At 38.3% G+C, this 18,009-nt stretch overlaps 2 protein-coding genes across 3 annotated transcripts; both read left to right on the top strand.

Moving 5' to 3' along the window:
* Window positions 1-8,088: 8,088 nt before the first annotated feature.
* On the top strand, window positions 8,089-13,082 carry LOC306889959 (uncharacterized protein). 2 transcript variants are annotated; one of them, XM_079449362.1, is made up of 8 exons: window positions 8,089-8,413; window positions 8,932-9,140; window positions 9,237-9,375; window positions 10,312-10,451; window positions 10,743-10,795; window positions 10,936-11,060; window positions 11,762-12,079; window positions 12,152-13,082. In XM_079449362.1, the coding sequence occupies exons 2-8, from the start codon at window positions 8,938-8,940 to the stop codon at window positions 12,488-12,490; spliced, it is 1,317 nt and encodes a 438-aa protein (XP_079305488.1). In that variant the 5' UTR covers window positions 8,089-8,413; window positions 8,932-8,937; the 3' UTR covers window positions 12,491-13,082. The 2 variants fall into 2 exon arrangements, with proteins under 2 accessions (XP_079305488.1, XP_079305489.1); XM_079449363.1 differs by having other exon boundaries at window positions 8,259-8,413; window positions 12,215-13,082.
* Window positions 13,083-13,331: 249 nt separating this feature from the next.
* Window positions 13,332-16,621, top strand: LOC306889707 (schwannomin-interacting protein 1). The gene is made up of 7 exons (XM_079448944.1): window positions 13,332-13,745; window positions 14,132-14,358; window positions 14,677-14,807; window positions 14,894-14,981; window positions 15,079-15,192; window positions 15,595-15,712; window positions 15,930-16,621. The coding sequence occupies exons 2-7, from the start codon at window positions 14,167-14,169 to the stop codon at window positions 16,028-16,030; spliced, it is 744 nt and encodes a 247-aa protein (XP_079305070.1). The 5' UTR covers window positions 13,332-13,745; window positions 14,132-14,166; the 3' UTR covers window positions 16,031-16,621.
* The last annotated feature ends 1,388 nt before the right edge of the window (window positions 16,622-18,009 follow it).

Raw genomic sequence — 18,009 nt, 5'->3', positions numbered from 1 at the left:
TTAGAGAACATTTAGTTGGACCTGTGCGTCTGAAGGACAGATCTATCTGCTGAACAGAGCACATTTTGTTTAGCAGGTCCTGGGTCTCATTGTATTTCACAAAGACAACGACTTGAAAACAGATATTGCACATATTGGAAGCAATGACAAATGGAACAGAAACCCATCAATATGTTTGATCTTATACGGTATATTTGTATTGGGTGTATTGAAGCATTTATATTGCCTCTTGTTACAATTCTGTCTGGGATTCTGGATTCCAGTTTGTAGATCTGTTTTCTAATATTTTGCTGTAAAGTGATAGTTCACCCCGAAACGAAAGTTTCTCACCATTGACTTCCCCTCATGTCATTTCAAACCTGTAAGACTTTCTTCCTTCCGCAGAACACAAAAGAAGATATTTTAAGGAATGTTGGTTACCAAACAACTGCCGTACCACTTCTATTTAATGGACACAAAACCAATGCAAGTGAATGCATACCACTTTGGCTCGGTTATTAACATTCTTTGAAATATCTGCTTTTGTGTTCTGCGGAAGAAAATCATACAGGTTTTAAAGCAATGGCGGGGAGTAAATGATGGGGGAAATTTCATTTACAGTGAACTATAACTTTAATGAGCACTGAACAAAGACTATTATTTTCCACACAAATTTTCAGCATACCTTAGCAAGTTTGGTGTCTCTTGTATCACTCTGCAATCCTCATTTTATCCCAAATAAGTAATATAAATGAAAATATAAATAATTTAAGCTCACGAAATATAGTGGACATACATTTTTTTAGAAGCAACAGTGTAATAAGTTTACTGTCAGCCAGTTGTTAGTGCAAAATAAATCGCCTCATAAAGTCCTGATCGCCCTGTCACGGTTTATTTTGCTCTAACAAATGGTCACATCTTTTTTATTGATCTTAGACTTGCGTCCAGCATTGCTGTTTTATGATTACTGTTCTCATTCGCTTTTTTATATTTTATCCTAGGATTCTACTCGTATCCTTGCCTATTTGTGTATGCTTCTTTTCAAGCACGCTACTTGTACCGCATTGCATGCTGCTTTGGGAAAACATCTGCCTTCTTATCATGAATGCAATTGAACAGAACACAGCAATTGCAGAGGATTGTGCTTCCAGCTGCTCTATATGCTTTGTGTTTGGATTTCTACTCATAATCTATTGCCTCGACGCACATTCAGTGGTATTCCTGTCATGTCTCATATGCTGATGACTTGGACGCTCTGACTCAGTAACTAAAAATGACATCCTTGATTTCCTCACACAAATGCACAGAAAGGACTTTTGGTCTAGGATCAGGATAATTTTAAGGTTTGAGGAGAAGCAATTAAGGCAATTACGCTGAAACTTAAGTTTTTAAAGTGACTTCGATTTCCGTTGCCAGTAAAACAGCACACGAACGCTGGTTGCGCGTCGACATTTCACGGAGAGAATGTTTGTTTGCTTCGTAATGAGCTTTGAATATGTAAATAGGCAGATGCTACTTTTAGTTAGTAGTTTGCTGCCAAGATTCTCAAACAGGTGTAATGCAGAAATAGGAGCGTTAATGTGATCACAATCCAGCTCCGTCATAAGTCCTGAATTGCGTAGATTTACATCACAGTGATATTTTTTCACATGTACCAAACACTACAGAGCGTATTTTAGTAATGTATTAAAATATATTCTGAATGTATTTTATTGTTTTGGCTGGCAAATTAAAACATTTTTACCATACATTGATCAGAAGATACACAGTCCAACGTTTTATATAAATGAGCCTTGTATGAATGTGTGCTATTATTAAAACGCTGCCGTCCTTCCGAAACCTTGTATGTCCAAATGCAAAACCCAGTGACAAACATAAAGGATGACTTATAATAATAGTTTATGGCAAAAAATATCAATCACAAAATATGAAGATACGGAATTTGAGAAAGAGAGCATATGCTTTGGTTTAGTTTGGAGCACACTGTTCACAAAACATATTCTTATTTAAGACAGGGTATGAAACCAAAATATGAAATCACTGCTGGATGAAAACAGCATTTGGACTTTTCTATATTTCTATTTTGATTTACCAGACACTTTTATCCAAAGTGACACATTAGTCCTAGTTATTGAGATTTAGTCTTTATGTGGGCTTTCTGTGTTACATCTAGCCCCCTTTTATTCATTTATATACTGTTTTACCATGAACTATTGCACCTCTAAATTTTGGTATTACAGCAAAAAATCTAAAATGTTTTCCTTAAGGGATATTGGGCCTTAAGAAACCCTTAGATGTAATTGTATTTGTATTGTCACCGGGGGTTTTCTCACGACCAGCTGCTGGACTTCAGCTGTGACGGGGTCTCAGTGATATTAACACTGAATGAATTGCTGGGTCTCAAGAGGATAATTCTATCATAGAGGCATTTAACCTCGGGTTGCTCCAGAGGGACTGCTCCCGTAACACTAAAGCAGTGCAAATAAAAAGCTGAGAAAATTCAATAAATGGTTGCACTTGACAAATAGTCAATATTCCTATAGGTAGTGATACAATATTATGTGTATATGTTTGTTTAAGTGCTTTATTCGAGGTCTAGAGTGTGTCTTAAATAAAGCATCACATGGAGATCAAAGTAAATCCAGACACAAATGCAATGTACCCTATTTGTGGTTTTCTGAATCAGCCTCCTCGCCGATTCATCATCATGAATCAATGATGAGTTTGGTGTCCCAGGTGCTCTCTTTATTTCTACAGTAATTAAAAGCCACGTCGTTCAAGCAGAACAGAATTAATTGTTAAAAATTGGGGCTCTTAGTGGGCAAATTTGCTTTGAAACAACAGAGACTTAATTACTGGTCATAAATGAAGGAAAAGACCTGCCATTAGTTGGAGGGCACTGGGGCCATTAGCGATGTGCTAAATTGGGCTAATTTTCAGTGAGGGCGATGTGTGATGGAGAGAATAAAGACAAGGCCAAGCTGGAGGAAGATGGGAGGCTGCATCAGTTTGGACATGGTGAGTAATGGAACCGCAGCCAAATGAAGTGTACCAGTCAAACATTTAGCAATGAGATGTTCTGTAAATTAAAGATGTTTATCATGACCGCTCTGCCTTTGGCTGCCTTTAAGCATTTTTTAAACACGTGCGAGTGTTTCATTACAGCCCAGTCCCAATGGAGTCACATTGCCTGTTTAATGATAAACATTACCCTTTGTTCTGGAGGATTGGATTTGTCTGCAATTTAGTTTCTATTTTTGCTGAAGGATTAACATCGTTCAGGGAGTAAAAAAACACAAATGATTTAAAAAGTCATCGAGTCATTCACTAACATAGAGTAATTGGGTTTATCTCAAATTCCTACTTTATTTAAAGGGATAGTTCACCTAAAAAATTATTAAGAACGTTGGTAACCAAATAACATTGGACTTCTATTGTGACATTTCCACAATTCAACAACCACAATGACATTTCTAAACATATAAAGAGTCATTTTTTGTGTGTGTTCCAACACATCCCAGCTCTTTCTATCAAAAATATTTATTGCATCCAGTATTAGTTATCCTTCTAGTCTTTGATGAACATTGGTGCACATTTGTATACACATATAGTTATGGGGGCATTAAAATGTTTTATTGATCATTCATTTTTTCGTTTTTAGCAAATACACCCCAAACTCCAATTCCTAAGCTGTCTGCTCTCATATGTGCAAAACACACACGTGACAGCACTTACTCGTCATCCTGTCTTTCCAGATAAAGACTGTGTGCGCTGCGATAACGCCGGCCGTCTCGGTCGGCTCTAGTGCCCTTAGGGTTTTAGGCAGAATGGGAGAAGCTAATCTCAGACACAATAACCAGCAGAGATGACAGACCAACACACTGCAGCTGTGTCACGCCACTGTGCACATTAGCCATTCACTGAGGGGGAGAGGGGGAATAAAACCTCTCTGAATACCAGGATTTGCCAAATGGCTGACTGCTTATGTTTATGTCTTAGTTTGTATTTGCAGTTTTTCTTTTTACATTATCTGTCGGCCCGTGTTTGTGAGGTCGGCGTGTATGAGCAGCATATTTAGTTTTATGTCATTTTCTTCCATCACATCTCTTAACAGCTGTCCCTTTTATGTGCTCTGGCTGATAGGAAAGTGTGTTCGTGTGTGTTTATTGCTCACAGAGGTTTGTACATGTGTTATGTGCTTTAATCCTGGTTTGATGCTATACCTCAAAGCGTACGATAGCCTAACTGTGTTATAGTTTGTTGTATATTTATGTGTGTGTGGGATAATCTTTCATTTCTTTATTCTTTGTTTAACCTCCACATTTTGGTGCCTTTATATTAAGAGGGTGGGTAACTGCCCACTCCTGACCACCCTCAGACGTCACATGTCAGAACAAAACCTCTGGCTGAATGGGCTGCCGACCTCAGGCTGCAGTGTAATCGACAGGAAAGGGGGAAAGATTTGAGGGCATCACCACATACACACGTATGCACACACAAATGCACGTGTGCACATATACACCCGCACGCTCCAGGGTACCGCAGCATCTCCACCGCAGTTTGTCAGAGCGTCTGATAATCCTAACACGTAAGCAGCCGGCAGGACGAGAGAGCGACATGGGAAGTTGGTTATTACTGTTATCATCATAACGATTATCATTATCAGCCCGAGCGGCAGCAGGTCCCCTTCATTTGGGAGCGGTGCGTCATACGACTGGGTCGAAACCATGAAGTTCCAGGAAGCGACCTGCACTGAATGTAAAATACAATGACTGGGAAAATAGGGTTGATTCACTCCATTCTTGCAATTTCTCTGCCTCTCCTCATTTCTCTCTCTCCCTCCCCCCTCGCTGTTCTTCTCAATTTTCAGTTTTTCTTGCTTTAGTATAGAACCATTTCTCTGCTTTTTAAAGGGACAGTTCACCAAGTATGCACTTTAAGCACTCTTTTGTTTTAAAACCTGTTTTGGGGGATTGTTGAAGGGGTAGTTCACCAACGTTTACTCATACTAGTGTTATTTTAAACCTTTATGACTTTAACAAAATACAAAAGAAGATATTTTGAAGAACGTTTGTAACCAAACAACATGGGGCCCCCATTGACTTCTAGTATTTCGACATAAAACCAATAAGACAATGTACCAGAATTTCTCATTGTGTCCTCGACAGAAAAAAGGATTTAAATACATGTTTTGAATGACACGAGAGTGAATAAATGATGACAGAATTTTGGGGTGAACTATCTGTTTAACAGTGCCTGGTCATCATTCACTTTCATTGTAAGGAAAGATCAGCATCCTGCTAAACATATCCTACCGCATCAGAACCACACAGGTTTGGAATGTCCGAATTACCTTTTTGGGTTGAACTATCCCTCTAAAAAAATCTCCTACTTTATCACGTTCTCTAGGGAAACCATGACATCATAAGGCACCTACATATCCTCTCATATGTTATTTTCTTTGTTATTTATGAGAACACACCCCCTCGCCATGTACATCACAGTAATGCCATGTCACTGTAATGTGCCACACTATGTAAAACATTCCTGCCAGGCTCAAAGCGTCCATTGCCTGAAACAAAGAACCACACACCGTTCCCCCTCTCAATGTCTTCTCCATTCCTCATTGATACCCCCGAACCTCTCTTGAGACTAGCATCTTTTCTCTTATCTTCGATTGGAAAATATAGAGGGGCGAAAGGGACCGTCATATTTGTTTTTTTTTGGACGTCTCCCACTTTGACAACCCACAGCTTGCCGCTGCACACACCACACACAAAGCCCGTCATCACGCTTTAGGGAACCAAACCAGAGAGCCTGACTTATTGCTGCCATCAAGTGGCCTCCTGGGAAAACTGTAACCTGTTGCTTCGGAGGCTTCGTAGTGAGACACTATTAGCCTGAAGCGCCATGTTTTCCATACGCTGACAAATTGCCAACATGTGATGTTTTATTCATTGGCCTTCTGCGTATGACTTTTTCCCGACAGACGTAGTTGATTTATGTAAGAGAGACGACGGTAGAACTCATTTTCATAAAATACACAATAACTGTATAATCTCTTCATGCTACTAGGTTGTATGATGTTAATTTACTTTCAAGAAAATTATACTCACCGTTGTTGAGTTGCATCCAAGGGTGGTTGTTTGTTTTAACAACCAGGTCTTCCAGGGTTTCAAGTAAACACACTGTCCTCTGGTAGGGTAGGCAGTCTGTAAATAACATTAATGATTATGGATGTCAAGTACATAATTGACTGAGGAGGTGGACGCAGGAGGTTTATCTTTCCCTGTGGGGTTAATCAGGTTAAGTACAATGTTGTCATGTGTGCTCGATGCTAAATCACGACTAATCTAAAGACATTATCTGGATACATCAATAAGGTGGAAAGATGAATGCTTTGGAAACACAACGCAATATAAAGATGTGACAGGAATATGTTATCTGGATTAAACCTGATTTAATGTTCTCGACCCACTTGCCTCCTCATTTTAGGGGCCCTCATCAATCTGCATTGGATGTGACTGATCAACAGCCTCTTGGCTCTCGGCTTCTACACGTTTTTCTCCCTCAATCTCTTAAATCGTGTTTTCATCCTCTGCTGTTTTGTTATATATCTAACAGCCATGCACTTTCTAAAAACCAGCATGTGTGTATTAATGGTTAAGGGAGTGGGCTAGATCACTCTGTACAGTAGCTCAAAGAAAGCGAGCGGTGAACATGGAGCAATCTCTACAGAATCACCAATGCACCACTATTAAAGGAATAGTTCACCCAAAAATGATACCCATTGACTTGACCAAAGTAATTTTTATTCCTACAATGGAAATTCAATGAGGACCATTTTTGGGTGAACTATTCCTTTACGATATTAAGCTCCATTGTTGCATTGAAATGTAACAGGAAGAGCCTTTTTATGCCAAAAGCGAAATATAGAATGTTGAGAAAATCTTGAAATGTATATTCGCCCTCTTTGTAACACAACATTGCAGGTTACTTGGCGTACTTACCGATTTTGATTTCTTTTAACCAAAACATTAGAGGAAAGATGCAGAAAACCAAGAGCTCTACAGATACATTCATCAGTTTGAGTGTTCTTATTAAAAACAGAATTTTTGTTTCATCATTTTCAGTTTATTTGTCTTCATTTCTTTTAACAAAATATATTGCCAGTCATGTTTCACTTTTTTGTCAAAATTTTGTTCATTTCTCACCCTCTAGTTTTCCAGAACCTGTTTACAATTTTTTTGTTCGGTTGAACACACAGAAAGATATTTGGAAGAATGTTAGCGACCGACCTTCAACAGTGTTCAACAGAACAAAAAAGTATTTTTTTCCTACTATGGTGATCAATGGTGCCTCAGAATTGTCAGAATTCTTTCAAATATAGTTCTTTGTGTTCAACCGAACAGAGACATTCATACAGGCTTGGAACAACTAGAGGGTGAGTCATTTATGACAGAATTAATTTTGGGGTGAACTATCCCTTTAATAGTAAAAGTATGCAAATTGTACTCCTTTTAGGAATTTTGATGGAACTTTCCTACTGAACTGAAGTAGTTGTACTGGGAAGGGTATTTAAACATGGGACTAATATAATCAAATAGATCTACTTTAATTATGACTGCATAGTGAATTGTATTCATTTTTAATCATTAATTAAACTTAACATGATCAAGTATTTCCCTTCGGTAGATGTATTCCTGCATTCAGTAAATGTATAGTTGCTCACAGTTATAGGACTTTTTACAAATGTATTTTAGGAATAATAATATCCACTGATAAAAAATATACCGTTACAAATCTGACTGAAAAATAGTTTTACACCAAAACTATAAACACTTCAAGTGTTTCACGTGCCTGTGTTGTATTTCAAGTCAGTTATGTAAATACTACAGCACATAAATATACTAACCATTATAACTTACCAAACCCATAACATTGTTTTCTGATTTTATCAAGGTTTTTTTTTAAGTGTTGCACAAATGTTTCAATGCAAACTCTAGCGACCTAAACTAAACTTGAACAAGACTGTAGACTTTTAGACCTTCCTATCGTTTTACAAAGTACAAAATGGGCTGTGCCTTTATTGTCCCTGGCAGCCACTCCAGAAAACAGGGAAATGTAGGTGACTGCAAACGTTTATTTTTTTGTAAACCTTTAAATGTACCTTTAAAAAGAACAACTGACAGTTATAAAATGAGGAAGATTTTCCATTTCAGCCAATGCCAACAAAGAAGGAGAAGAAATCCATATTGATTGGAGGCGACAGACTCAAAGACATGACCGAAGTTCACATTAGTGACACATTACTCAACAGTCGTGGTGACCATGCATTTCTACTAGAACGGCCTTCAAAATGGAGGATTATGTACGTTAAATCTCCATCGTAAACAGCTTTGCGCGTTGCGTGTGTGAGCAGTGATTACCGGCGGTGAGTTTTTCCGATCCAGAATAGGTCACTTAATTGCTTCTGACTCATATGAGAACTGCAGGTAGACTGATAAAGAGTGCCAGTGCGCATGTGCACGTTTTGTCCAACACGAAACGTACGCAATATATTATTTGTAAATATTTTACAATTATAGTTTTCATTCATTTCAATTGTAAACGCTTTCATCCAAAGCTATACATTTAGTCCGAAACCTGTGAACCTGGGATCGAACCCTTTGCGCTGCTACGTATACTGCCAATGCGCATTGGCACCTTTGGTCCAACCACAACAGTATGAATTCTAAATGTTTTATACCTTTTTGAAATTCCTAAGCAGTTTACAGACTGTGTGTACCCTGGGGGTCGAGCCCATGACCTTTGCACTAGCAACACAAAGTCTCAGTATGCGATTACTGCTATTTATGAATAACTTAAAATGATATATTGTTTTGAGCAATGTCCCTTGTTAAACTCATTTAGTCATGCAGATTTATTTCTGTATCTTGTTTTCCCACACAGATCTAAATGGGTATTCGTGTAGCTGTCATAGGGGCAGGAGCTGCGGGGCTCTGTGCCGCACGACACATCCTGTTTCGGCCTGACGTTTTTGACCCACCTGTGGTGTATGAGTTGACAGAGCATGTGGGGGGCACCTGGTTCTATGAAGATCGAGTGGGGACCTATGACAATGGCTATCCTATCCACAGCAGTATGTATGGGAACCTCAGGTAAAGAGCAATAATATGTGAACATATTTGATTTCAGTTATTTAATATGGTTTCACTTTGCAGCCCTTTCCTGTGGGATTCTTTATCTGCTTTCAGAACCAATTTGCCCAAAGAGGTTATGATGTTCCCTGATTTCCCCTTTGATGATCACCTGCCTTCTTTTTTGCACCATACATCAGTTCAGCAATACTTGGAAAAGTATTGTGAGAGCAGTGATATTGCTCCTCATATCAAGGTATGTGTACAGGGTGAAACATCGAAGTGGTTATCAGATCAAACAAGCTCTCATTTGAGTTCTCTTATGAGTTGTCAGTCACGTTTGAATGATTTTTAATGGACAAAAGAAATAGAACACTCAAAACAAATCTCAGTTTTTTACCAAATGATCTCATATTTATCTATTTATCAAAGAAGAGATTGTAATGATACTATAGATAGACTTCAGATTTTTCCTTCTTCCTGACTGATTTTCAAGTGACATGGTAAACAACAACAACAACAACAACAAAATAGACTGTAATGAAGACGTATCAGTCATCAGCCCCCTGCTGCACTTTAGCTGAAGAGCAAATGATTCTGTCAATATAAGAAGCATGGGTTGACAATACGTTCAGCTTTATTAAACAAGCAGACATCCAGAGTAAACAAATCCAGGTCAACATCAAAGAGCTGAGAAACCTAGAAACCACCGGCCCTGTGGCTGAACAGGAGCTAAATAGTTTTTGTCTTTACACTATATATCTGAAAAAAGTCAAACTTATTCCTCTTTAAAAAGATAATTATACTGGAATGATATACCTTAGTAGTGTACCTCACACATAAAATACTCCTAACTGAAAAAACAGTCATATAGTGGGAGTCTAAATGTTGTTTGCGTACATTCAAATGTGAAGTTTGAAGGTAATTGTCAAAGACAGAAAGCTAATATGTTACAATGTTTAAAGATATTTACTGTTGTAGAGCCACTCAAAAATGGCTTATGTCTTTAATCAGGGGTGTAGGCGCCCCTCATTGTCAGTCACCATAGATACCTCAAAAAATCGAAGAACTCATCAAGGACGTTTAGAAAGAACAACGGAGAGATCTTGACATGTTCTCAGTATTACTTAGTAATTTTCTTCCCAACGGAGGCAAGAATATTGCTTATGACAGACTGCTTTGTCCCTCACAGTTCAACACAGTGGTGGAAAAGGTGAAGCCCGTCTCCATGGAGACGGAAACAGGGGGAGCTGTGACGTGGGAGGTAATTTCGCGCGACACATGTGGAGACCGGAACACACAGACGTTCGACTCTGTGTTTGTGTGCAGTGGGTGAGGAACGGCATCTGAAAAGTCCTTTTATCTTCCAGACATGCTCAAATAGATACAACTACATCTCAGATTGCGGCTTTGCGTTGATGTTCTGAACGCACGCCATTATTCAAATAGTGGCATGTTAATTTACCCCATAATGTAGCCTGTGGCTTTTATCTCTCAAATGAAGGCGATGTGAATGGGTATTATGTTATGTATTCACGTGGCATTTCCGTGAGGGAATTCAGAAGACCACAGGAGCCCTTTAGCGTCTCAACGCTGACTCATTTTTCCTTCCTCTTTCTGCAGGCATTATTCCGACCCCCACCTGCCCTACATTCCAGGAATAGAGGATTTTAAAGGTACATGTTCTCTGATCGCAACAAATGGATAACCCTAAAAGCCCAAACCATTAGTCTCATTACACCAAAGCATCTCTCCTTTTATCTCTCTGTCTCTCATCTTCCTACATTTAGCTTTGCCTTCCGCTGTTGTTTTGCAGGGAAAGTGTTTCACAGTCACTCGTACCGGCATCCGGAGACCTTCGCTAACAAGTCAGTTGTGGTCTTGGGGGCAGGAGCTTCTGGAGTGGACATTTCCATAGAGTTAGCCCATGTCCACGCTCAGGTTTGTGGTTTCGATAACACTTGCTTTTTTATTAGCAGGGCATCTAGCACTTACAATAACGTTTCTTTGAGTCATTTAAAAAAGCAATTTGTACTTAATAAATTCCAGAGATTTCCACTTATTCTCACCTCGTTTCATTCCATATCATATTCTTTCGTCCGTAGACCACAAAAGGATGCATCAGGAAGAATTTACAGAATTACAGAGTACAGTTAACGTCACATTACCAAACCAGAAAACTGGTCTCTTTACATCCCCTTGTCAGGAAAAGTGTTTAAAACAGCATGAACTAACAGTGATATCCATATGAATGTTAAAGTTATTTAGGCAAAGTTATTTATTTTTAGTGTTTATTCTACCTTAATATTTGAAGATTAGCAAAAGACAAATAAATTATTTAGAAATCAATCTGAATATGAGATGGACATTGATTATGCTCATATTTGGAATCTCAGGCATTTTTGATAAAACAGCTTCATATGTAGGCACTGTTCATGTAAATGTAGATCCTTGTCCAGAAACATGTGTTGTTCTTCCATCTATATGGTTGTTTCTGTAAGGAGTAGAAGATCAAGTGTAGCACCACTGCTAACAATAGATGATGGAGTGTATATTTTCTGTATATATTGACTCTCTCTCTCTCTCTCTCTCTCTCTCTCTCTCACACACACACACACACACACACACAACTCAAACTCTAGGTCATTTTGAGTCATAACAAACCATCCCTGGTCTTTCCTCTTCATTTTGGAATCCAGCAGGCTACACCTGTTGTTAAAGTCTCAGAAGATGGGTCTTTACACTTCCAGGATGGATCGGTGACCAAAGCTGATGTTCTTCTGCTCTGTACAGGATACCATTTTAACTTCCCCTTCCTCTGTCTGTCAGAACTGGGCCTGAAAATACAAGATCATATTTTGACTCCACTCTACAAATTCTTGCTGCCTCCAGCCTTTCCTTCGCTTTTCTTCATCGGCATTTGCAAAATAATTTCCCCTTTTGTACACTTCCACTGTCAGGTAAGCAGACAGAAGCTAAATAAAAACAACGTTTGTTTAAAATAGACCGTAAGACATTATTTTAATCTGCAGGTCAAGTTCGCTCTCGCCATCCTTGAAGGTTCAGTGAAGCTTCCCAATCAGGTGGAGATGGAGAAGGAGGCACAGGAAGAGATGCAAAGAAAACTGGACAAAGGTGTACAGGTGAAGCACTTGCTCAATATGGACTCTGAGCAGTGGGGTTATAACCTGGAGCTGGCCAGGATGGGCAGATTCACACCCCTAAACCCAGTGATTCAGAGCCTGTATGAAGAGGTGGGAAGACAGAGGCGAAATAGGCCACTCACGTACAAACAGATGAACTACAGGCTCATTGATGCCACACAGTGGGAGATTTTGGAATTTCCACCAGAACAGGCCGATAAAGTTTAAGGAAAAATCTGTAAGATTTGCAGTTTAGTTTGTAAGGTAGTATTTTTAAGGTGACCTCATAAAAGGACGTTCACATTTTGACATTATAATATCACACATTTTAAGGATTCAGACATCATTGGTATACATTGTATAACATTTACAGCGTATGTATAAATTGCATATAAATGTTAACTTTAAAATATACAGTGGTTTTCACTGAAAGTGTATTTAACAATTCCACTTAATATCAAATTGTATTATTATTATTATTGATTTCCCTTTTTACTTGAATAGCATTGTGGTCAAATCTGATGACCCATGGTTTTCCAGCATTATTTAAGAATAAGATAAAAGAAAGTCTGACCTTTTATACAAAGCAGTTAACATGGACCGTGTTCTCTTATTTGGTCACAAATTCTCTTATTTGATAATAGACCTAAAACAGTGAAGAATCTTAAACATTATTTACTTAAAAAACCTAACGTGTTTATTTTACATTGATAAATGTATACGGTTGTAATTCTTTTATAATACAATAAGATTGAACAAATAGAATGCCTAACCTCACCCAATAAACTTAATTTAACATTTTAAGAAAATGTGTAAATGCAAAATGATCTACATGGTTTCATTTCGGTAAACATCTTAGTTGTTGATACATAGTTTCGTTAATTGATAAACTACTTTAAAACTGCGTCTTCACACGTTGCACACCAACTTCCAAAAGCGTGCAGACATGTAAATATTGATATAAGAACGCCACGGTATGTTTATGTTGCGGTTTATTGAGATTTTTTACATTGCTGAAGCACCGCATCACAGCTTTCTTTCATCAGAATTATGAATAACACGACACGGTCCCGCAGACTGTTTCCATCTGTTCCCAGTCATCTCCCCACGTGAAATCGGACACCTCGGCCCTTCCCAAAACAGCTTTATCTGCCTTTTACAGCCTTCACATACAAGCACACAAACTATACACACTCACAATTGACCATTTCACCGCGAGCAACTCGCCATCGAAGTTTACGAGAACGATTAAAAAGTCGCCACAGACCATCAAACTTCTAGCGGCGGTTTAAGAAAACACAAGCGAGAAGAAACCCACGGAGGGCGGGAGGAAAGGAAAAGCCAGAGGGGTGTTTCCTCTCCGACGGAGGAAGGGTTGAAGTAGTGAGAATAATTCATTAAACAGCGTGAGATTTCTAAACGCATTAAAGTTTATGATCGGGTCTGAAGAGTCGCGATGTCAAGAACTGCTTTCCGATAAAAGGTGAGTGAATAACGTACATGTCATCTGCCCCTTTTCAGAAAGAACAAGAAAACAACAGGAACAGTGGAGGCTCAGTCGTGACACAATGCAACTTTGTAACTTGTGAAAATAAGTCGAAAGTATAAGATTAAAGGGAAAAACATCTTGGTAAGACTGAATGAGATGTTTTTAAAGATGCATTAGTCACGCGTTACAAAGCAAACAAAAGAAAGTTCACTTTTTGGTGGGATTGGGCAACTGTGTTGTTTTCTCTTGCAGCAGTAGAGAGGATCACATTAAAGGTCTTAGAAAAGAGATTTACTAGACACTTTTATTTAGTAATATGGAAGGATAATATAGTCTTGTTTGTATTGATCTTATATTTTGTGAATAAAATGTGATTTCAGCCTGTCTGTGGTAGAGAATCATCTCTCTCCAACGGATGGAGGAGGATCCAGACAGGCAGAATGAGAGGACCAGTGATGACCGCTCACCCTGTGACCAGGGGACCAAACAACACTGCGAGGTCGCCCCCTTGGGTGATCACGGCCTACCCATCATGCATTGGGAGGATTTGACTTTGCGAATTGCAGAGCTAGAGAAGCAGCAGGAGGAACAAAGAAAAAAAGCAGAGGTTTGTACTGTCGCATAATCTAGTTTTAAGTTATCTGCCAAATTAAATAGACTTTGTGGCTTTGTGTCCGTACAATGGAAGTCAATGGTGGCCTATGATGTTTGGATACCAGTGTTAAAAATATATTTTGTGTTCTGCCGAGGAAAGGAAGTCATACAGGTTTGAAATGACGTGAGGGTGAATAAATGATGAAAGAATGATCAGTTTGGGGGGAACTATACCTTAGTTAAAGTATACGACACAAAGAAGTGAATGAGTCGCTCCTTCTAGAATATCTACACCAACTGCACAACTAGTAAATAACCCCTGTTGTTTTAGAGTCTGGATTTACCAGACCGAGACCAAGTACTTGGATCCTGGACAGAATCAAAGCACCATTCTCTCCACAGGGAGCCGTGGCCAGACGAGGAAGACTACAGTCCCTGCCGCGTCCCTGTCGTAACGTCACGGTATTTCACACGCATGATCGTAATGTTTAGAGAATGTGTTTTGAAGCTTTCATTCAGCCGTTCATAATGTATTTCCATCTTTGCAGGTTTAATAGCCCTAAAAATCTCCAGCTTTGTTTCATCAATAACAGTGAAAGTGAAGGCGAGGATGAAGAAGGGGCATCTAGCAAAGAGGTGGGTGTGGAAATTTATGATGGTGCTTTTTCTTTGTATTTAGATTTTTAAGCTCCGGTCATGATTCATGTGGTTTTAAAAGGCGTTTTATCATCAGAGCTCATGTGAGGCAAGGGTACAAGGGAGTTACTCTCCAGGGCTAAAACAGGAAGTGAGAATTGCACTCAGGGCTCTCAGAGACAAGCTGTTGGCCGAAGAGAAAGACACAGAGGTGAGATTTTTTTAAGGAACCCATGACATCTAGATCAGTGATTCTCAACAGGGTGACTGTGGCCCACAAAGGGCCCCACCTGATTTCCAAGGGGGCCTCAGGATGACTAATCATTTAAGATGAGACAAAATTTGCATTGAAATAAAATTTTAAACAACTAAAACCAATATATTTCTTATTATTTTTCCTTTTTTATATTGACTGAACACCTTTCCAGTTAATATAAAGCTCTGAAATATTTTATTGGGTATACATTTTAAGTTTTTGTGAGCAGGAGGGGGCCTTAGAATTTTGTTGAATACAGTGGGGAACAAATGGTTGAGAAACCCTGCTCTAGACGGCTTACCACATAAGCCTCAGGAATTAATGGTTATAGTTTGACTCTATATATTTTTTTTTTAGCAAGAAACACACAACAACAATAACATAGGAAGAAAAATTCTCAGCCTTTCTGATCTTCAGACATGCTCCTTGCTACAACTAAATGGACTCAGGACCTCACTGAATGAAGATATTCAGGGTACGTTGTCTTCAAGGACACAATGCAATCTGCAATCAACAGCAACATTTTCAATCACCCTTTGCCAATATGTTTATGATTTCCATACTTTTTTAAAGTTGTCATTTCAATCAGTCGATGATAACTATAATTGGGCTTCACCTTTTCTTATCTGGCTGTTTTTTAAGAAAGAAATTCATTCATTTCTCTCATGCACTAATTTGATTTTTGATTTTAGATTTGAGCTCGGAACTGGTGAAACATCTCGTAATAAGGGACCACCTTCGAACTAAGCAAGATGCTTTGCTCTTGGACGTACAGGATTTGACATCTCTTTGAAAGATTGTTGTTTGTAGCACTGCGTGAATTGCGGTTCAACGTCTGCACTTTCTGAAAGCAATCATTTACTGTTACTCATCCTGTGGACTAACAAAGGCAAGAATATCCTGTTCGTTCATGCGAACAAATGTAGCGCGCACACACAAAGAAAAATAAGTATTTATCAACATGTGAGTCACATTGTTAAGAGTCACAAGTTTTATTGTGAAAGCTTGGCCATATTAACAAACTATGACAGCTCTGATTCATGTGTCATTTCACCTGTGGTTTAATTTCACTTCTATACATAAAAGCTGCTGTCAAAGCCATATGTGATCAATAACTGTGATGTATTAATCATCGGTTATATTAAGCATTCCATGGAAATACAGTGTAAGTAATTGTCATGGGAATATACGCAGCGTGGATTACGCTGTCTGTCATGAATGTGCCTTACAAACGTTGTATTAAACTTGTAGGTAGAAAGAAGTATATCTCAGTGCTAAATATTTACATTATTTAATAAATCATTTATTTTATATGATATACACAGTCGCCAGATTTTTTGTTTGTTTGTTTTAAGGAAAAAGCAGAGTTGGTTTGTATTGGGTTGTTGAACTATGGCAGTATGGCACACAAATATGCCTATTAGGATTTTGGTTAACTTTCAAAATATCCGTGAATTTCTGAGAATTTTCAAGTATGATTAATAGAAACGAAGCTATAATAATGTATTATGTGTCAGAAGTTTAAAATGATATACAGTGAATAGAATATTATGTGTGGGTTAATGACAAATATACCATTGTGACTATATGGTTAAAAAAATAGAAAACAAACCGTCAATAATACATTATTAATTAATATTTCTTTCAAGGCTATAATTTAAGATAGCATAAGACAGATTTATCGTCATTGCTATTTCTTTTCAATTTTAGCTGTCACACCGGGACACATTTACACATTTATTTGTCAACTACCCGTGTGCCAGAGTCTGTTTCCTCCCACAATATTGTCTTTTCTAAGAGGCTTTAATATTAAAACAATTATTGACAGTTCAAGATTTTGACTATAAAATCAATTAATAGCAGCATATCTTTGGTTAGAAATCAATAATGGATTCACTAAAGGGGATTGGAAATGCTGCTGAATTCCAGAATGTTTGAGGTAATGCACAACCTGTATGTGTCTGTATAGGTGCTGAATATGAATGTATCCGACTGCATGTACCTCAGCTGACTGACCATTCATGCACAGAGAGAGAGAGAGAGAGAGAGAGAGAGAGAGAGGAGAGTGAAACGGGTGAAACTTCTGATTGAGAAAGTAATTAGTCAAATCTTGCCGATGTAGATAACAAATTGAGGGAATGGTAATAAGAACTTGCGTTGTCAGAGTGGTCAAAAAGTGCAGTTTTATAAAACTTACAAGCACTGAACTTTTCGTCTTGACCTTTTATTAAATGCATGAGGAAATGAATGAATTTCGGTCGCCTGTTGGACTTGCTCTTTTTGGTAACCTTTAAAAAAGGTAAGATTTCATATAGATCTATTTCGTGTGCTCTACGTGTATCATAGCAAGCTTTGCTTTTATATTTAGAAAAAAAGTGAATGACAGTAAAAATAAATGTTATGAATGAAAAACTTTATCTTTAAATACCTGTTCAATCTCAATACGTTTTAAATGTTTAAAGTGTTAAGAATCATAATCCTACTGTCTACAATTGATATGCAGCGTTTTTGTGTTGAACTATATGCTGTATTGGGTTTCCGCTCACCATTTCTGTCTGAATGAATGGGTATTAATTATTTACTGGAACATACCTGCAAGGACACATGATATTGTAATACCAAAGCTTCCCCGTAGTACACAGGCGATATCCATTAATAAACAAACTCGACTAATCCACCGACCAAATATAGGCATTAGTGCTGCATGTTATGGTGGTACTGTGCATATAGATGAATGCATCAGACATGTCCAGACATAAATTATCTTAACGC

The sequence above is a fragment of the Barbatula barbatula genome, assembly GCF_947034865.1.
Source record: "Barbatula barbatula genome assembly, chromosome: 24".
Taxonomy (NCBI): Eukaryota; Metazoa; Chordata; class Actinopteri; order Cypriniformes; family Nemacheilidae; genus Barbatula; species Barbatula barbatula.
The sequence above is the reverse complement of the archived record's forward strand: the minus strand, read 5'-3'. Positions and strand labels throughout refer to the sequence as shown.